Source organism: Lutjanus erythropterus, chromosome 2 (assembly GCF_056507025.1).
Source record: "Lutjanus erythropterus isolate fLutEry1 chromosome 2, fLutEry1.hap2, whole genome shotgun sequence".
Lineage (NCBI taxonomy): Eukaryota > Metazoa > Chordata > Actinopteri > Lutjaniformes > Lutjanidae > Lutjanus > Lutjanus erythropterus.
Window position 1 is genome coordinate 23359262 of NC_139318.1, and position 21370 is coordinate 23380631.

General features: G+C 37.6%; 2 protein-coding genes across 2 annotated transcripts; both read right to left on the reverse strand.

Annotated features, from left to right (window-relative positions):
• Positions 1 to 1823: 1823 nt before the first annotated feature.
• LOC146331603 (actin nucleation-promoting factor WASL) lies at positions 1824 to 7327 on the reverse strand. The gene is made up of 9 exons (XM_084744852.1): positions 7101 to 7327; positions 3925 to 4071; positions 3572 to 3658; positions 3386 to 3470; positions 2850 to 2925; positions 2676 to 2757; positions 2408 to 2561; positions 2090 to 2295; positions 1824 to 1999 (listed from the first exon to the last, which is right to left on the reverse strand). The coding sequence occupies exons 1-9, from the start codon at positions 7197 to 7199 to the stop codon at positions 1880 to 1882; spliced, it is 1056 nt and encodes a 351-aa protein (XP_084600978.1). The 5' UTR covers positions 7200 to 7327; the 3' UTR covers positions 1824 to 1879.
• Positions 7328 to 8743: 1416 nt separating this feature from the next.
• LOC146331604 (MAP kinase-activated protein kinase 2-like) lies at positions 8744 to 19305 on the reverse strand. Its single transcript, XM_084733439.1, has 10 exons — positions 18157 to 19305; positions 15110 to 15249; positions 13199 to 13263; positions 13040 to 13119; positions 12831 to 12957; positions 11389 to 11464; positions 11159 to 11283; positions 9432 to 9517; positions 9252 to 9332; positions 8744 to 9152 (listed from the first exon to the last, which is right to left on the reverse strand). The coding sequence occupies exons 1-10, from the start codon at positions 18382 to 18384 to the stop codon at positions 9000 to 9002; spliced, it is 1161 nt and encodes a 386-aa protein (XP_084589565.1). The 5' UTR covers positions 18385 to 19305; the 3' UTR covers positions 8744 to 8999.
• Between the last annotated feature and the right edge of the window lie 2065 nt (positions 19306 to 21370).

Below are 21370 nucleotides of genomic sequence, written 5' to 3' on the forward strand. Positions count from 1 at the left end.
TGGTGAAATTATACAATAAACAAAAATAGGCACATCGAATCGACATCTTCATCAGGATCTGACAAACACATAACTGGTCTGAATTAAATGCCTGTCATGAATGGCACTGTAGTAGATAACCAATAGAAGGCACTAGATGCCAGATACACATACATGCCTCGAAAAAATGGAACAATTGTGACAGTAGTTAACAGATCAAATTCCTGAAAAAAACAGAAACAACAAATACTAATGAATAACATTCAGCAATTTGGGGGAAAAAAAAGAAATCCATGCCGCAAAAGAGATGAAACCAGCTTCAAATACCATTAATAAACTGAATTCAGTCAAATAAAAAAAGAGCAAAAAGGCTATATGCATATATATATATGTACACAAAACCCAGAGTGAAGCAATCAGCCATAGTGCTTTTATTTTATTTTCTTGTTATGTTATTGTTTCACTTTCTACAGCAACAAGTAAACATGCCCACACTTCTGCACAATGCCAGCTTTTGTGTGAATACAGTTGAAGTGATCTGCAGCCTGTCGTTGTGTCCTCAGTTTGTTCTGCCTGTGTGTGTATGTGTGTATAAAATGCTGCAGGAATGAGTTGGAAAAACTGTAAATGAGTTAACATATTACCACCTCTGTTTCCCTCATCTCAAAGTCATTGTTTTTTTGTTTTTTTTTAAGGGTTTTTGGCTCGTATGCCCGAAAAATAGGTTTGTGGTTAACACAAGCTTAAGAAGTTTTCATATGTCAGCAAATGCCACACTTATTTTTTAAGCCATTTCACATCTTATAAAAGGTGGTTGCTAACAAGTGGCTAAATGAGATCACAGTTGTTGTTAATGTTCACAGTTGTTGGGAACATTAAACATCAACACTATGATGCAACCGTGGTGTAGTCTGTTTATAGCCTAACATTAGCTTTTTACTTCTGGCGATTGCATTTACTCTTTAAAAAAATTATACAAGTGGTGTTCATCTGTGAGGTTTCTCCTGTTGAACACAACATATCCAAAACTTCTGTTTACCACAGATGTTATTTACTGCACTAGTACAAAATTCAATGAAAAAATCCCTTTTGCTTTTTGCAGAGGGGACTGGAGCGATGCAAACTTTCAGGGTGGCCTGCAAAACTATGTCATCCCTGCAGCCCTCTGTATCTCTCTCTGCAGCTCTCAGAGACAGTACGGGAAATTACAGATGTTTTGGCATATTATGAGGCAGAAAATTAATAAAGCCATTATTCTAGAAGGTGATCCTACACACTTACTGGGAAACCAAATACCTTTATTACCAATAAATACCTTTATAAAATAAAGTGAAAATAAAGTGCATACTTCTGAAAGTACATACCTCCGAATTGGATACCAGACAACTGAAGTCAGTGGCATATGGTCACACTTAAACATGTTTTGTCAGATTACTTGACATGTATTATACATTCTAAACACATTGTATTATATAGTATATGGCAGCATTTTATGTGCTATATTTCTACTATTTTTACTGGAGGGTTTTTGGATTTTTTTTCTCTTATATTATGTAATACTTGAGTCTCTTTTATGTATAGATGTCCAGGTCTGTGAGCCAATGTGTTTTGTTTTGCTTTGGAAAATCAATCAACATATCTATTTAAAAAAACAAACAAACAACAACAGCAACAACAAAAAACCAAAGGTGAGTCCTGCATTAACACATAATATTGACACCGTTGTAGGAGGATAATGTGGAGTGTCAATATGGGTCCAGCATTAACTTTTGCCCAAGGGCCTCATAACAGGTTAGTCTCGTCCACTGTGTGACAATCAGAGACGAAAAGCAACATCTCAGATATATCATTAAGTTTTAATGCATGTATCATAAACATCACAAATAATACCAAAGTTTCTTTAAATCTGCTTGTCAGTGTCTGACTCCTGTTGACTCTGCAGCAGCTGCTTTTGTCTGAAGACTTCTTTCAGTGCAGTCAGGATTTGGTCACTTCTTTCTGCAGCTGTTGAGGAACCAACCTAACACCAGAAAAATAGTTAAGAACATTCAGTCCACATGTTTTTCATATTCAAATGGATGTTTACAGAACTGTAACACAATCCTCTTACATATCTGAAACTTGCACTCTTTCTGATCCTCTCTGGGTCAGCTGGAGCAGGAGTAGATGGAGGAGGAGGAATCCATGAGGGAAGCGGTGTGTCTGTGCCCTGTGTGATGCTTCCTTTGAGGGGGGGAACAGGTGGCAAAGGTCCTTTCCTCAGAGCAAGGGAGATGGATGCCCCTGCAGATCTCGGCAATGTCTGTGATATTGGGCCTGTAAAACACGCCACTTAAACGATCTTTTGTTACTTTTAAATATATACTTTTGGAGCATAAAATAGGCAACATAAAAGGAAGATATGCTGAAAATTTTCAAGGTACAGTACCTTTGTTCCTCAGCTCTCTCTGCACAGCCTTTAGTCCCCCAAATTTGTTGATGATGCAGTCAACAGCTTCAGCGATGTCTTTGTCTTTGAGGTCGTTCTCAGTGAGTTTTGCCTGCAGCAGCAGTCTCCGCATAGAGGGGTCCAGATCCTTAAACTCAACCAGACAGATACAGCAGTGAATGGACCGATTTAGCATTTAGTTTGAAAGTGTCATGATGACTGTTTGACTGTCTATTTGGCTCATGTCAGCTGTCAGCATCTGACTTACTGAATTGGTGGTTGTAACGTCAGTGGATGGTGCGTCCATGAGGAAATGCTCCAACTCATCCAAATGGTCTGGTGGCTTAATTCTAGAGAGAACAGAGAGAAACAGTAAAACATCACTTTCATCCTCTGCTCTCTTCTCCTCTTCACATCTATAAAGTCATAACCCTTTTTTCACCCAAAGTCAGGTGGGTCAGTTGTTGAGCTGTGCCCCTTTTCTGCATATATTACTTCAGTCGTCTTGGTTGTCTTTTCTGCAAAACAGAAGGCACAAAATAAGAAGAAACAAAAGACTAATGCAGTGTTCTGATGAAGATATACTCTATACAGTAGAATACGCTGACAGAGCTTCCGGGTTTGAAAAGTGAAGCCAGTGCAGACGTGCTTTAAACCTGAATTCTTTCAAACGGCCAGCAGGAGGTGACTCCACTGCTTGCAGAAAGAAGTCTGAATGTATGCACTCTGACCCAACTTCTGACTTGATGTATTATCTCAGTAAACAGTTCCAAATGAGTTTATGGTCTCAATCGCTGGTTTGAAGTCTTCTTAAATACAACATGATGTTCATTTTGTAAACTATGGTCCCATTGAGAGGGTATACTTTAGAAAATGATTGACAAGTCAAACCAGTGGGTGATGTCACAGTGGCTACATCCACTTAGCCTGCTGTCTATGATCACTACATATGAATCATCTCTTTGTTATTATTCTAACCTTGGTTTCTTTGGACGGCCTCCACAGAAAGCTGAAATTCCTCTGCTTCAGCCTCATTTGCAAAGTTGAGGCCTACCTGGTGGTCCTGTGCAAACACAGTAAATCTGCTTTAAACCAAGTGGAAACTAATACTCTGATGATGAGCATGTTGCACACACTGATACTGATTAAAACAGGGTCACTTACATCTGCAGGGAAAGTGTGGAAGAACGTGCGAGCTGCAGTGTACTTGAATGGGACGTACAGCTCCTGCTCCCACAGTAACTTTGCACGCTGTGTTTAAGGTAAATAAGGGAGGGATGAAAGGAATGGGTTCATTAAAGGCTATAACAGAACTTGTGTGAGTTAAAGTACAGACACACCCACCAAGATAAGTGTCCTATTGTTTCTAAAGGAAATTAAATAAAATTAAAGGAAACACTACAAGCTGTCCCATGTGTGCAACTGTGCTTGAACACACAAAATGTCTCTTTAGTGTCAGGGAAGTGTTGTGTTAGTCAGTGTGAGTAGGTGGAATATCTCCAGCTAGTTCCTCTTACCTTGACACAGTACAGACGCAGGAAGTAGGAGTGCATGGACTCATCTTCAATGAGACAAATTGCGCCGCAACCCAAACAACTCCAGGCTGGACTCTTACCCTGGGTCTCTTTGGCCACTAGTACCTGTGCTACTGTGGTCTTGATCAGCTGAAATACACCAGCATTCATACAAATCAACAACAAACAACAGAGTGCACATATTCAAATGTATGTATTACGAAGGTAGATTTTTTTCCTTTGTGCCCCTTTCTTTATATACATTAAAAATTTGACCGGACTTCATAAAACTTTACATGCTAATTAATAATCCTTGCAATTAACGATTCAAACAAGGTAATGTCTACCATTAACATTCAGCAAACACTCTCACTCTCCCGATGGCAAAGAACAATCGTTGAAGCACCAATAAAGCCAGCCAATGCAAGTCCCAATTTTTTTGTTTGAATAAAGTTGTTGAAAGGCGAGATCTGTCACATAATAAGTACAGCCGGGGAGATTCTGTATTATCGTTAATGCAAACAATCTCCAAATCATTTTGAGTACTTGTTTCCAGACAGGAGAAAAAAACTAACGGTCCCACAACAAATGAAGAAGAGTCTGTTTATTTCACCATTTTGTTCTTTTTTGACTTAGTGATTGGAGGCTCCTATTCAGCTTAAGGCAAGTGTGCTACTTAATTTATGTTGCACGTATGTGGTATTTTAGGTTATTTAGACTTTGCATCCCTTTTTATTTGCAAAAGTTCTAATGCCAGGATCGTTTTTATTTTGTTATTGAATAGTTAATACGGTGAGTGGAAAAAAATAACACTGACTTTTTAATGTTATCTTATCACTAAAGCAGACTCAAAGGATTTTACTGAGTTGAGCTGTTTTAAAGGGAAGACTTTCAAGTCCCGATAAACCTTCAGGTTCAGTCAGAGTTTGCACATTTCCCTGCAGTTAGTATAATTTTGCCGCTGCCATTTTCCTTTTTAGTCTAAACCTTCTTCTTTTGTGCCTCAGAGTGTTTGGGACTTTCTGAGACATTCTGGTTTAGTTTCAGAGGGCTGCAGAGCAGAGAGTCTGCTCCTCAGAGAGACCCTGACCTCTTTTTGGAGGCTGATGATGCTGAGAAATGATCCATTTAACCTCTTTTATATCTTGTGCGAGCTTCTGGAGATCAACCAATTTATTACATCTTGCCCTGCCATAATTGAGGTTTATCACTATATTTATCACTTGTTTCAGGTCCTACAGCACCATGAGTTTTCAGTAATCACAGGAAAATCATTATCATACAAAGAACAAAAGACATGTGGGGTCACAGGATTAAGGTTTTATCTTTTCCATTGATATCTGACAGTCATTGATATGTTGATGATACACTGTTATACCTGTCTATAAAATTAAATGTAACCTTTCACTTAGGACCTACTGTCAAGTAGTTTTTGTTTTTATTGATAATGTTTTCATCTTCTTCTAAAACATCTTTTTTTGTCTATTATTGCAACTCTCTGTAGTCCATGAGAGTCAATCTTTATATGTCATCTCAAACAGTTAGAAAAAACAGCATCTGCCTTGAGTTTCTTCATAAAATAAAAAGTATTTTTAATCACTTAGGGAATGAAAACATGACAGAACTTATGTTTTGGCTTAAATCTTTGCTGAACTAACATTGCCTTTTGCTTTTAAAAAGAATGAGATGAGTTTTGCAAGAGTAAGAGCCATCTGAGCTTTTTTTTATAGAGTAGGAATGTGTATCCACTTTATTTAAAGACATTAAAAAATGATGGATGACATATTGCAAATATGCAAAATTACAATAACAGAGCCACAAACAAACATGAAAACTAGCTAATAGTAAACCATGTCCGACACAATGTTGATACACCTTCAAACCTCAAAAGTTGCATCAATGAGTGTGAACTTAATCCTCTTTACGAACTGGAAAAAAAGGGCCCCATATTTTCCCAAATTTATTAGAGAAGAATTCATGTTTGACTTGTGTGATCTCTCTTGCTCTTTTTACATGTCTAACAAAAGATTGTTGTTGTGCATTTTTACACGTTGCAGCAGCTTGTGTAACATGGTGTGTTAATGCCGGGAAATGCAAACAACAGACAGTAACAGTAAACAAATCAGCTCTCCACAGAGAGTCCATTCATCCAGCAGGCCTCCTCTGATAAACGTTACTGATAAGATGAAGACAACCCCAGGAAATAAAGAAGTTCAAATCAGAGTGCAGGCGATTATGATTCAGAGAGACAAGCATCAGATTGTATAAGAGACTGTGGACCAAAACAAAACTTTGTATTAGGCACACCGCATCAGCAGCCTGCAGGCCAGATGTAGCCCTTTTGATTTTTCCTCTGGCCCAAGAAGCTCTGCAAATCAAGTTGGGATGTGTGAGATTTGATGAATAAAACTAAGATATCTCTGAGCTACTTTGACACATCTGAACTATAGACTGTATGATCTGAAAACATATGATATTGGTTACATCTTTTGAAGCACCTATGTACTATAATTGGGTGCAACAGAATTACACCTGCTCTGCACCGGCCTTTCGCTCAGTAAAACCTCACATTGGTGGTACATGGAGAAACGCACGTTAGTTAAGCTAGCAACAAACTTTAAAACGTCTCTCTTAAAGCTTAAGAGATGTAAAGCTGAACGTGAAGTCACTAATTCCAGTGCAGATGGACTGAGACGCATTTATTTACTTTGCCAGCTGTAACAAGTAATAAACCTGTCTGTTTATTGTGCACTGGATGCATCACTGTTATGAAAGAATACAACATGAAACGTGGCGAGTTTTCTTCAGTTTTCCTGAGGGCTCAGGTGAATATATCTATTACCATCCTGCTGTAAGGGGTAACTGTAGGCATTAATTGACAAAGTATTCTGTGTGGCCCAATAACCCGCAGTGATTTTCTGCTTTGCCCCACTTGCTGTTGAAGTTGAATAGCTCTGCTTTATATCATCCATGTGTTCAACTTAACAGATTAAAATATTACTTTTGAAATATCTTAAGTATATAACACACATTCACTTCCATTGGTTCCATTAATCTTAAATGTTCATTTATGGCAGTTACATCAGTTCAAATGTTTATGTACACAGAAAAACCTGAGTTAAATTATTTATTATGATGTATTTTATTGATATTAATTATAAGTGATGAAGTGAACTGACCTTACAGTGAGGTTCGAGCAGAGTGAAGAGGACTCCTCTCTCACGGATTGTCAGCAGATCACTCATTACAAGACTTCCAGGAACCAGACTTGACGCCATCTCAAGAACCTTGTCTTCACTTTTTACCCACTACCTCGTCCTTTTTAGACTTTCTAATACACTGAAGCCACTCAGCATGAATACAGTCAGTCCATAACTGGTGTGAATGGAAATATTTCCAGTGCTGCTGGTGACCATGCAAATTTATTTGACTTGGTGTACGCTGTGTGTGCGCTGTGGCTTCCCTTCACACACTGAACAACTGTATTTATGATCAACGGCAAAAGATAGTGAGAGGACATTTTCTTAATTAATTATAATTTGTTAAATTTACAACGTGTCACCTCTTGGAGTATTTGTAGCTCCAGATATGAACTGTGTTGACTTGAGTTTATTTATATCCAGGTTTGGAGAGTAACAGATTACATGTAAACAGGATTACATAATCTGAATAAAAAGGGTAACTGTGTTCGATTACAGTTACAGATATATATAAAAAAAGATGTAATCAAATTACAGTTAGACTGGTGCAACAAAAAAAAGTGCACACACAGTTACCAATTCATTACCATGACCTGGTGGAAATTTCACATTTTTTTGTCTTTAAATCAATCAATCAGTCAATAAATTGCACACAACAGAGGAAAGAACAGCTGGACGAATGAATAAACCTAACGATAAACATAAAACAAGTAGAGCTGCAACAGCTATTGTGAATAATATAATGTAACTCTACTCTTTAATGTACTTTTATATCAGTAAAATTTTAACTGCAAGACTTTTATTTGTTGTGCATTGTTTTCAAACTTGGCTACTGTTTCTACAGCTGGCTACACGTGCTATTATGATCCTGTGCACATTAAAAATTAACAGTGGGTGTTGGGTTTGCAGGTTCAACACCATAGGTCCTGCTCACTGAAGCTTAATGTTTCCATTTTTCTCAGTTTACCAGCAGTGGAGGAAGTATTCAGATTCTTTAATTAAGTAAAAGTACTAATACCTAACACACTATATGTAATATTGTACTGTGAAAAAGTCCTGCATTGAAAATGTTACTCAAGTAAATGTATGTAAGTATTATCAGCAAAATGTACTTAAAGTATTAAAAGTAATAGTGCTCAGAGCAGTAAAAGGCTCAAGTTGAATACGAATATCTCGAATTCGTTCAGTACTTTCACCTTACAGCCAAAAACTAAATGAGGTACCAGTGGACAGCAGGCAACATTAATGACCTGGCAGCTGCTCTCAGAGGAAGAAAAACAAGTGTGAGGAAATGTCTGGATAAGGTTGATAGATGACGCTGCATAACAGCATGTTCATACTGTGAAGTCTTACAGTTTAAATACCCTTTGATTGTCCATGTTACAATACCCACATAACTGACCATCATGAAAGTCCTCTAGGAGTTACTGGTTGAATGTCATATTGCCTAATAAATATTTTTATGACTTCCACACAGTCTTTCTTTGTTTACAGCAAGAGGAACCTGTTCCTCACTCTGACAGTGTTTCTACATTCAACTTATCCTCTGATTTTCACCTGACTGAAGCCTCTCAGTTTCAAACAAACTGTGAGATTTCTCATACGAAAGTAAGACAACATAGTTGTGAAACATAAAAAACAAACTTTTATTTCTCGTTAGAGAAGTGACAGTCAAAATTAATGACATTTAGACGTGTGGAGTGATACAAAGACAGATAAAAAGTGAGTGAAATACACTAAGTGACATGTAGGTGGGAAAATATTGCTCACTCTGGGTTTCATATTTTATACTGCTCTTGTCAAATAATCATTTTCCCCATGCTCTTCAGAAAATGAGACTTCTCTGTGACAACTACACACCAGCACCACTCCTCTACCTCAACCATCACCGTCTCCACTCGAGTCAGCTCCTCCAGGCACCGGCCTCTTCCGTCTCTTATTGAGCAGAGGATTGTTGGACATGTCCAAGTCTTTGATCTTCACCTGGTCATAGTCAACACGCATGGTGGCCAGGGCACTGGTCATTTCCTCCTGAAGGAAGGCAAAAAATATTTGACACTGTAAATCTTGTGCTTTCCTGCCACCTTGTGGTCATATTATGGAAATACTGAGATCTAGACAGTGTCCCACCTTCACATCTTCCCACAGCTCCTTGTCCTCTGTCAAAACACGGGAGGTGTGCAGGGGTGTTGGAGGGACCACCATTGACTGCTGCGGTACAAAAATCACAACAATCTCATGAATGACAGGGAGAATAACACATGATCACAACAGGTCTATAGGCAGAGGGCTTACAAAGTGAAAACTTACACTAATCCAGGGATGGTTCACAAACTGTCCAATGGTCATTCTCTCATTGGGCTCTGTCTTCAGTAACTGAATGATCAGCTGTTTGGCTACGGACGACATAAAAGGACATAAAATAAAACTGTTAAAGAATTAGGCATTAAACCCATTAAACATTTTTTGAAACACAAACCTATAACAATGTTGCTCAGAGGTCTACGCCATCTGTCAGTGCACTACATTAATGCACATTTTATTTATACCACCTCTTTTTTGGAATCTATCTATCATGCACATTTCAAATATTCTTTTCCTGCATACTTTGCACATTTCTGCACAAAACCCACACAGCTCTTTCATGTAAATAATGTTGTACATATTTTTATGATCTTAGTAGCACTTTTCCTTTTACTTGTTCTAGTACTTTTATCTTTATATTTTTCTAATTAAAATATTTATTGTCAAAAATTTGATTTTGTCTATTGCCAAAATCATCAAGATAAATTTCTCGTATGTGTAAAGCTACTTTGCAATAATTCTGACTCTGATTCTGAGTCCCGGTGTATCATGCTACATTTAAAACTACAGTAAATTATTTTTTGGAGCATTTGTGGCTGTGAAAATGAGCTGTAGACACAACACTGACATATTGTCTTTTAAGTATTTATAGGGATCTTTAAACAAACAATTGTTTTTTTAAAATCATTCATTCTGACTCATGTTTCTGGTCATCTGGTTAACGCAAATTCAATATTCGCTCTATTTTTGGTCTCATTCCTGAGAAAAATATCTGGTTCTTGAGCTGCTAAATGCTGCACTATGTTCACCCGTTAATCGCTAACTTTATCCGTCAGTGTACTCTTGGTTTATCAGAGCTGTTTGTTTTTGTTTTTTTTTGCTTGTGACTGGAAACAAAGTGAAAGAGAGCATTCAGAATGAAACCAGACAGTAAACCTGTGGGCCAGAACTGACAGTCTGGAGATAACTGTCTGTGGGTTTGTCACTACCAGCAACACCGTTCATATGAGACAAAGTCATTTATGTCACTACTGATATAAACATATTGAATATAGAAGCTTTAAATTGTAATGTTAATTTTTATATTCATATTTTAATTTCTTGTTAGACATTTTTAAGTAAAGTTATCCATTATTGATCCCCATAGAGAATTTTGTTCTCTGCATGTAACCCATCCAGAGTATGAGGAGCAGAAGGCAACAGTGGGCAGCGTCCAGAAACCTCCAGTCTCCAGCTCCATTTGTCGTGGACACTCACAGGAGAATACAAATACAAAAACCTTATTGTCCACAATGTGGAAATTTGCCTTCGGTTTCACCATGAAGCATCACAAAAACACAATCCCAAGAAATAAACATCTTCTACGCATACATATTCATTAAAACACAACTCCTGCGGGTCCACACTACACACATATCAGAATGATGTGCTGCAGAAGAGTCAGGAGCACCACCCTGTGTCCTGGTCTACCAGCTTATAATTTAATTAACTGCCCTGACAGCACATGGGACAGGATTTCTTGTGAATATTTCTATTTGCTTTTGTTAATCTGTAATGTCTTCCTGAGAGTAAAAGTTCAAATTCAGACATTAACATTCATAGTTTTGATGAAACCAGAGGGGAAATCTAATTTTCACACAAAGTAAGAACATTGTATAATGGAAACTGGCACAACCTGTTACAGTTTTGAAATATTGTTTTGTCATTTATGAATTTCATGTCCAAAGCCTGACCTTCCTCAGAAACGTCAGCCCACTCGGGATTGGAGAACTCGTACAGGCCCAGTCTGATCCTCTGCTTCATGCCCGGAGAGATGGCCTGACCTGTGTTTGAGTAGAACGGAGGAAACCCACACAGACTACAAACAGAGGAGAAGAGGATACGAGAAGACATGACATGAACATACCAGAATAGCTTAAAACAATTCATCGAGTTGAATCGGATGCAGACGCACGATACTCACAGAATGTACATGATTACGCCCAGAGACCACATATCACATGACTTGTCATATTTTTCTGGCCCAAGCACTTCTGGGGCTGAATAGATAGATACAGATAGATACAGAAAAAAAACAACACAATGATGTGGAGAATGAAAGACACACTCACACAAAAACAGGTCAGTATGCAAACACACGTGGACAACAAAGAAGTGAAATGACAGCAACAATATTCAAAAACTCTGCTTATAATAGCACATTTATAATACGGTTTCATGGTATAAGGTATTACAAACTTATTACTATTATCAGTCTCATTTACAATGAGCCTTTCAGGAAGAATAAGCAGGATTGGTCAGTTGTTGTTTGTAAATGCACCACAGACACAGTTGTTGAATACCGACGCTTTGGGTTGGTAAAGTGCCTGGAACACACTAAAATACAGAGAAAATTAGAAGGTATGGGCAGAGGGCAAAGTCTGTGTGGATGCAGGCGCTGCCACAAACTTCTGGTGGGTTGTGGTTCATGATTGAGAGGGATTATTTTGCATTGTTGTTTGGAAAACCATGAATATAGTTTGCCTTCAAAGATCCTGTAAAATAAAGTTTGCCACACCATTATTAAAAAAATAAAAAAATAAAAATAAATAAATCACAGTTAGTCTAATCTAAAACTGTTACTGGTTAGCGTTAAATATGTATTATGTTATAATGTGTAGAATAATGCAGCACCACACACCCCACATTCTGAAATCTACAGCAAACCTAATATATATATTTCTATTTCCTTAATTAATTAAAAAAAACAACATCTAAAACAAAATGTTACTGGCTAAGATTACCATGTAAATTAGATTGTTATGTGAATTAATATGTATATGGTTAATATGCATATAGTTAATCCTTCATATCCCTAATGTGCAATTCTCCTGTGTAACATACTGTGTATTCATTTATTCATGTATTCATTTGCACTGTAAAATCATCTTCCAACCAATATAATCTATATCTTCATACTGTGAATCATATTGCTTTCTCCAAACCAACCAAACTCCTTTGCCTCATTTTACCTCCACACAGTAAACATGTTGCTGGTCTACCGCTGCCTCAGTCTGTTACTTTGTGTTATTGTGAGACTTTCTGTGTTTCAGCGGGTTCAGTTGGACGCACAAAAGTCACACAATAACACAAACAGTTTGATTCCATGTGGTCAAAGTTTGTTTTTGTTCAACATCACATCATCCTGTGAATCTTCGCAGCTTGTACTTTGTGCAATCCAATTCTGTGTCTCTGTGCAATTATCCATTCTCAAGGCAATATTATTTCTATTTTTTCACTTAATATAATGTTATACTGGATCTTTATTCTATTTATCACTCACTTCTTTATCTTCCTGTACTTTTTGAGCTGCTGTAACGTGTGAAAGTTTATCTTAAAACTTATTTTATGACAGCAAACACTCACCAACATAATACGGAGTGTAGCAGGGAGTTTCTAGAGATTTGTGCAGTGTCGTCTCCTTAGCAAATCCAAAGTCAGTCAGTTTCAGAATAGCGTTACTCTCCTTGGTGGTATAGAGCAGGTTTTCAGGCTGGAAAGATTCAAAACAATTTATTTAGCAAGAAATTCCTTCTTACATTCCCTGTGAAGGATTACGTTGACAGAAGAGGTACCTTCACATCCCTGTGAGCGATGTCCATGAGATGGAGGTACTCTATGGCTGTGCCGATGTCGTGCATCATCTCTGATGCCTCTGATGGACACACATGACAAAAAGGTGTCACAATAAAGAAACCCATAAACTTAAACTGTTGACGTGACCTCTGACCCACCTCTCTCCGTGAAGGCCTGGTCTCCTCTGGCCTGAATGCGACTGAACAGCTCCCCTCCCTCCATACTGAGACAAGATGGACAAAGAAATTAGAACTGGGCCAGTGAGGGGACTCTTGGCAAACAACCACAGCTCTCCACTGCAACCGTGGTTTGACAACAAAGCACGTCATTGTGCCTCACAATTTACGGCTCAGATGAGTCCAGTCCTCTGAGCCACAGCAGCTTCAGATGACTCAAGCTGTAAGCATGCATTAAAGGGGCAGTTCTGATTATTTGAAGTGGGGTTGTACGAGGTAACCATGGTCAGTGTACTATCTACAGTAGATGGCGGTCGGCACACCTCCAGTTTGGAGAAGCAGCAGCATCAGCATGGAAGCTAAGCAGTGTACTGCTGTGGTCAGTGTCAGCAGCATATTTTAGCCACCTAAAATAATCAATATCAAGTGCAAAGTGTACAAAATATCGTCATCCATTTACCTTGCCATCAGAGAGCCTTTCCAATGGGGAAACTGCAATAATAATAGATAAATATTGCTTTCTCCAAACCAACCAAACTCCTTTGGCAAAAACATTTGCCTCATTTTACCTCCACACAGTAAAAAGGTTGCTGGTCTACCGCTGCCTCAGTCTGTTACTTTGTGTTATTGTGAGACTTTCTGTGTTTCAGCGGGTTCATTTGGACGCACAGAAGTCACACAATAACACAAACAGTTTGATTCCATGTGGTCAAAGTTTTTGTTCAACATCACATGTCCAAATGAGATTTATTTCAAAGCATAGCTTATAACGCTGCTGCATCAGAAAGTGCTTCCCTTGTCATTGCTTCTGTCAGAGGCCATTTGAACTCCTGATCGACTGATTAATCAGGCCAAGTACGTGGCATTTTGATAATCAGCATCAGAGACACCTGTCTGCAGACTCATCTGCAGGCAGCCTGGACAGAGTGTCAGCTGGAATGAAGTCAGCGCTCCCTCTTGTGTGTTTTTTGAAGGTGGTGAAAAGTTTGTTTCAAGCCCTGTACTAAAACTCTCATGCTGTTGTAAATAAATAGCACAACAACACTCCCAAACAGTCTGTATTGAATTATCTTGTCAATCTGTTGCTCTGCTGCACTGTGATGTCTCACTTGTCGTTTCACACTGAGTTCAATCATTTAAACAATTTGTACGCAGGGCAAAATACCAATGGAAAACTGCTGCATGTAGACAGAAAAAAGCCCAAAATGGGAATATTGTTATGGTTACCCAAAGAATATACAAAATATCAAAGATATATGTCAATTATGTAATAAAAAAATATATATATATATTTTTCTTACATATATTAATTGTATTGTATTATTGTATGAATTGTATTAAAAGTCAGGAGTCAAGGTCTTTTCTAACACGTTATATTAGATTTTAAGTCAGATGTAATTCCTGTAATTTTAACAAACCAAGAATAGCAGTTCTATAATTTAGGACCCTGGTACTGTATATTATTCAAAAGCACAAGCTTCAGTGTAAAATAAGTCCTGGGAAACAAAGGACAAAGGGGATTTCTCAGTTGTTTAGTTTAGAGACTAAAAGTATGTGAGAGTGCAGATGTTTGTCTCTTTTATATTTAGTTGCAATGTAGTTTTCCCCAAAGTCCAAAATCAAATGAAAATCAAGTGTGAGCTGAACTCAACTGGATCTAGATACTATGCAGACATTTCTAGAGATGCCAGTTATGAACTGGGCGTCATAGGAGTTGTTCTGTTATTCAAATAAGAGGAAACTTTACGTTGTTCAAATTCATAAATGAACACAAAGCTGCATGACATTATAGAAAAAACACAAATCTATTTTAGCACTGATTTTCCCTGACAGGTCTACAATAAGTAGGCAGTATACTATAATATAAAGTAGAACTGGTAATGTAAAGCTCACCACTCCATGATGATGAGGAGACATTTCTTCCCCTTGTGCATGTTCTCATACAGGTTGAGTATTCGGACAATGTGAGGACCTCCGGAGACTCTCCAGTGCAGCTCGACCTCCCGTCTGGCTTTAGGAGTGTCGTACAGGATCTGCTCCACATCACAAAAACACACATCAATAAACTGGTTCTGCTTCATATTTGTGTAAAAGAAAGGTTTTACATCTGCATTTATATTTACTCTTATAGCCAGATTTGTTTTTCTTGTTATTAACACAAACAAACTCATTATAACTTTTCTTATAACAATATAATCTTGTTATAAAAGGAAAAGCTTCATGTTATAATTTGATGTCTTGTATTATTATAACGCCACATCATAGCAATAGAAAGTATAATCATGTTATAATGTGAAACATTTTATGTTCTCACAAGGAGTTATCACGTTGTAACTTGAAACTTTTCATTTCAAAGTTGTTTAGGGTCAGACTGATATATTGGTTAACTGATATTATCAGTCTGGTATTAGCCTGTCGCAGCTATATTGGTCTATCACTAATATCTACATATGTTGTTCGATATAAAACCTTATTTTTAACAGAAAATAACAAAGATTTAAAATTTTTTTTTTAGCTGTATAGGAAGCATATTATCTATATTTAATCCTTTTTTCTTACTTCAGTTTTCATATATACATACATTTTCCCTATGTGTGTTTTTTAATTTATAATTATTATTATTATTATTATTATTATTATTATTATTATTTAAAATACAGCTGATATCATTTTGTACAATAATGTTGATTGTTATTGACTCCATTACATATTTTTGTCACAACTTTTGAAGGACCATTGCAAAATATGTGTGTTTATGTATATGTTCTATATTCTATACTCTGTATAAATAATATTGGCCAATATATCAACATCATAATTTTTTCTCTCTCTTATATTGGTATCAGATCCAGTATTGGCCAGACTCTATATTGTTAGAACAAGAAATGCGTTTGTATGTTGAAATAATGTGAAAAACATCTTGTTATAACATGACACTGATCCATTTTTCTTTTTCTGCTGTGGCAGCAATATGCTGCTGCAAGATATGCTTGATTGATTTTATTAAATATAACTCTGACATCCTTGAGAAGAAATCAATAAACACACAGAGACGAACGTGACCTACTGTGAGGACACTCACTGTTTTAATGGCCACTATTAAAGCCATTAATCTGCAGCTGTTTGCTAAGCAGTAATTTCTCTTGAGAACATTAAGAGTGAATACTTCAGGACTGCATTTAGCAGCCTGCTCTGTCCTTAAAGACACAGTGCTGCATGTGGCTGTGGCATCACAGACAGGGGAGGAGGAGTTCCTATTTTCCTAGACATGCAGAGCCTGGTCCAAATCCTTGTGGAAACTGCGAGAAAAAGTCTCTGATATGAATGTTTATAGAGGTATGACCGTGGTCTGAACAAAACCCCTCAACACAAATCACAGCACTGGCGCTCAGAACACAACTCAGTTAGAGCTCTTCACGTTTCATAGTACCTTTATCGTTGTGGTTTACCACCAGAGAAAACATGTGGGGACACTCATGGGTCTGAGCTCTTCCTGTTTATATTTTCTTTAGGCTTTGCTCCAAACCTATAGCTGTTTATTCACTTACCAGCTCTGAATTTCTCATATTTCCCAAGCTGGCTCTTAAAAATCACTGTAGACATCGAAGAAGCTGACTATATAAAGGAACAGTTCTCCTCCAGATCAAAAACATATATTTTCCTCTTGGCTGTAGTGATATTCATCCATCTAACTGTGTTGGTGTGAGTGAGTTTGGTGTAAGCAGCTGCCGTCTCACAAATATAACGGAATTAGATGCTAGACGCTGAAAAACCTGGCCATGCTTGTATTCAAGTTCAATTATATTTGAGAGAAGGATACATTTCTACAGCCAACAACTAGTGTTTCCTCATTTTTCTTTTTTTCCGGGGACAAAATTTTCACAATAGGCCTTATTAATAAATCTAGGTGAGACTTCATTGGTGTATAAATGAATGTTCCAAACCATTTTTGCTGCCATTTCCACATCACCTTATATTATATAACTATTTTGATAATCGATTAATCAGTTTGAGTAGTTTTTTTTAAAGAAAGGAAAGTCAAAATCTCTGAATCCAGCTACTTAAATGTGAATATTTTCTGATTTTTGTAAACAGACCATCTGTGGGTTGTGGACATTTAAAGGCATCATCCTGGGCTTTGGGAAACACTGATCGATATTTTTCACCATTTTATAGACCAAACAATTAAGCAATTAATCTGTTGATTAATTTGTCATGAATATAATTGTTATTTGCAGCCCTAATCTTATAAATGAGAAATAAAAGGACCATAAACAGGCCATTTCATTGTTTTTTTCCTCATCAGGAAAATGATACAGAGCATTTTAGCTTACTACATTATATTAATATAATTAGAATAACACTATAAAATATATTTCATATGCTTTTATTTATTTGGAAACCCAAATAAAATCTGTGATTCACCAGAGGGTCATGACCCAGTCAAGCACTACAAGTAAGAGGAATGATGTACTTTAGATTCTGGGGCGAACTTTTACTTTAAGAAAAAAGACAGCTTTTTTACTTTTGTTAAATGTCAGAGGCTCGGATGATGATGTTAAGTATGAACAGAGCAGATCATTGTCCACACAACAATCATGGGAAGTGTGTCAAAGCCTCCCAGACAGCACATCACTGTCTGACAGACCAACACATCCACTGTCTGTCTGAGCGGCTCAGTAACTCAGTTTACTTCCAGATTACTGCTACATGCATCCTTGGATGAATTAATATCTCATCTGCGTTACATAAAAACCACATAGCATCACAAACATCACAATTCTGGACAGATGCATCCGGTCTAAGACACCCACTAAAAGGTGGAGATTCCAGTGAGAACCTGAATAATTGATGGGAGCTTTCTGTTTTTCAGTGACAGCTGCCTCCCTCCAGAGGACTGTTCACATCACACAGAATAACAAAAGCAGACAGACACACACCTTCAGAGCACATTTCTCTCCAGTTTTCTTGCAGTAACACTCCAGCACTTTCCCATTGATGCCCAGGCCGAGTACCTGAGTTGTGATTTTATAGTCATCAGTCACCGCATGTCTCTTAAACTCCAGTTTACAGTAAGCAGGTGGGAGGTCAGCAGGGTCCAGGCTGTTGGAATCACTGTGTTGCGCAGAAACTAGATTTACAAACTGCTCCTCCTGGTTATGCTGCATTTTTTTTTCTGTAAAAACCAGCAGTGATGATGCAGAGAAATCACATCAGTCTTTGCCAGAGAAAAGATCCGATATCATCTTACTTCATCCAGAGGACTTTTCTCGACACAACATGACGCTGACCGCTGCAGGAGGAAAAATGAGGTATGCAATCTATAAAACCTCCTTGGAGCACAGAAAAGGGCGGAGGTCTTAAATCACACTGTTATACTGACATGAAAAACTCCGACAGATTCAAACTAAACTGGATTCATGCGCAGACAGAGTAAAACATGCGAAATGAGTGAGAGGATAGAAAATGCTGGAAAAAACAAATCTGGTCCCCCTGTCTGCTCCTCATCACGGTTATCTGCTCCTTCCTGCAGGGTACATCAACCTCTTCAACTCCCTTACGTCAGCGCCGAGCGTTTCTTAAAGGAACAACCACGCGTAAAGACGCACGGAGAGCCGAGGAGCAGTGGAGACAGAAAAACAGCAAAAGACGTGACCAGAAATTAATGTAATAAGCGGTGTAGTTTACATGTTGTTCAGTTACTAGCTTATTTTAATTTGCAGGACTACATTCAAATCTCAGTAGGTTTTTCAGTAGTTTGGGTCATGGAGGGGAGACTTTACTCTTTCCGTTTGAGCATCAGTAACTCTGGTTGTTGGTGTTAGATCTCTCAGACACACATCACCAGAGGGGGGGAATAGGTCACACATATCCAAGTCGCAGGCAAGTGTCAAGTCTGAACCTTCAAGTCCCAAGTTACTGTGGTGAGAATCAAGCAAGTCAAGTCAAATCATTGCTCAGGTCAAGCAAGTCACAAATCAAGTCATACGAAATTCTGATGATCCACCACAGTTTCCACATTCAAATCAGCTAAAAGACAGCAGAGCTTAAATTAAATTTCCAATGAAATAACCAGTTATTTTGATAACAGGTCAACTGGTTTGAGTATTTTAAAAAAATAAAATAAAAAGTCAAAATTCTTGGGCTTTGGAAGACACTGATCAACATTTTTCACTGTTTTCTGACATTTTATGGATCAAACAACCAATTACTTAATTGATAAAAATTACTGAAAGATTAATGGACACCGAAAGTAATTATTACTTGAAGCTCTAAAAGACAGTGGTCATGAAAAGTTGAGTTTTATTTTCAACTGTTGCAGCCTGCTTACACCTTTGAAATCGTACCGATATTTGACATCTGACTTAAGACAAGTCATCGACTCAAGTCCCCCACCTCTGCATGGTACCCATATTTGTCCACTAAAACTGACTTGGACAACTATTACACAACCACAGATTATGTCAGATACAAAGAGTTTTGTTGTTACAACATACCCCATGCAGTGATTTGTAATTTGGGGATAGATGTAACAATGAAAGGTCAGTTGCTGATTTAAGATCCACACTTTATAATTTATTATAGAACCTGACTGAGATACAATACTATAGACTTCTTTAGAAAGTTAGGACGTTCCTGATTTCATCTAAATGATTTTTCCCTTTCCTCTCCTTAAAACACAACTTTGGGCTGCCTAAATGAGGACTGGTCTGCCCAAGTCCCAAGTTCTGTTGTGCCTCTGTGCAACAATATGAGATTCCAGACTATGATAATTTCTAATAATGTGGTTTTGATGTATTTGGTGTAGTTTCATTATAAAGTAGCTAGTAGTTTGGTAAACAACAGTTTTAAAGTAGTTTTCTTAAGACTGGTAATAAGTGCATGGTTCAAGTTGAGGGGTGTAGAGATGGAAACTGGAGCGTCTCCAAGATTATCATTGTGTCCCTTTCATAAAGTCTCTGTGGAATCTCTCCAGCTGTGGGATATCCTCACCACATCCTCATCCTGCAAAAGCAAAAGTAAACTGTGCTCTATACTGCATGCAGAATATCAATAATCCCATTAACCAAACAGTTAAGATGGAGTTATAGTTTGGGAGTGTGGGAGGTCTTTAAAGGACGTCATGGATTCTTTGAGAAGGCACAAAGTGAGCCAAGCAGTGGTGGAAAGTAACTAAGTACATTTACTCAATTACTATAGTTAATTTGGAGGTCCTTGTACTTTACTTCACTCCACTAATCATATTTCTGATTTTGGGGTGAACTGTCCCTTTGAAATGAAGGTCTTGCAGAATGAACAACTATTTAAAAAAAACAAGACTGAACCAGTGGTTTCCAACCCTTTTGACTCTTGACACAGTACAAAAAGTCACGTGTAGTCATGTCTGATTTCAGGTGTCTATGTGATTTTTCCCATTATACTTCTCACATGGTTTAATTTTAATACATGTTCAAATGAGTCAATATCTCAGCAAAAATAAAAGATTAGAGAAAGAGTGCACAAAATTAAAACAGGTTTTTTGTATCAGAACATTAACTACATTTTACTGTCAATACTATTGTACTTTTAATTAAAGTAGGTTTTCCTAGATTTTTCATCCATAATACTTCTTGCACTCCTGTTACAAAGTAATTGTTCAAATCTGACACAACATCTTGTGTTGTACAGCTGGCTGTGCTCTTCTCTTTTGTTCCAGAACTACCAATATATTTACAACCACAACACATTTGTATTTCATGTTTTTTAATTGAAACACTTACATTTTTAGAAACTATGCATGCTCTCTCTTCCAGCTTGTAACAAATGACACCCAGTGCACCCTGTTTTGTGTGATCATGTCAGTCATGCAGTGTCTGTGGTTACCTGGCCAGGTGCTTTAAAGCAATGTTCTTTTTTTCAACACCAAAAACTTGCTTTGACAGGTGTTGAGACTGAAAATATGTGCAATTGGAGACAGAAACAAACAGGTTTGATGCTGTCAGCTGTGACCAAAACTTGGCTTTGGCATCCAATCAAGAAGACCTGTTCAGTCTGTGCCTGCTGCTTTTATCTGGAAGTGTGGAATTACATTTTCTTTCTCCACATTTCTCCACCTTTAACTTCATGTTTGGACTGACATTAGTCACATTATTTTTGTAGATTATTGACATAAAA

Excerpts from the sequence above, each read along its gene's own strand:
- LOC146331603 (XM_084744852.1), bottom strand. The coding sequence starts at position 7,199 with ATGGCGTCAAGTCTGGTTCCTGGAAGTCTTGTAATGAGTGATCTGCTG. Across the intron at positions 4,072-7,100 it reads TGCTCGAACCTCACTGTAAG|CTGATCAAGACCACAGTAGC; the intron begins GTCAGTTCACTT and ends GGTGTATTTCAG. Across the intron at positions 2,000-2,089 it reads AGAGTGCAAGTTTCAGATAT|GTTGGTTCCTCAACAGCTGC; the intron begins GTAAGAGGATTG and ends TTCTGGTGTTAG.
- LOC146331604 (XM_084733439.1), bottom strand. The coding sequence starts at position 18,384 with ATGCAGCATAACCAGGAGGAGCAGTTTGTAAATCTAGTTTCTGCGCAA. Across the intron at positions 13,120-13,198 it reads CCAGGCCTTCACGGAGAGAG|AGGCATCAGAGATGATGCAC; the intron begins GTGGGTCAGAGG and ends TGTGTCCATCAG. Across the intron at positions 9,333-9,431 it reads TGAACCATCCCTGGATTAGT|CAGTCAATGGTGGTCCCTCC; the intron begins GTAAGTTTTCAC and ends TTTGTACCGCAG.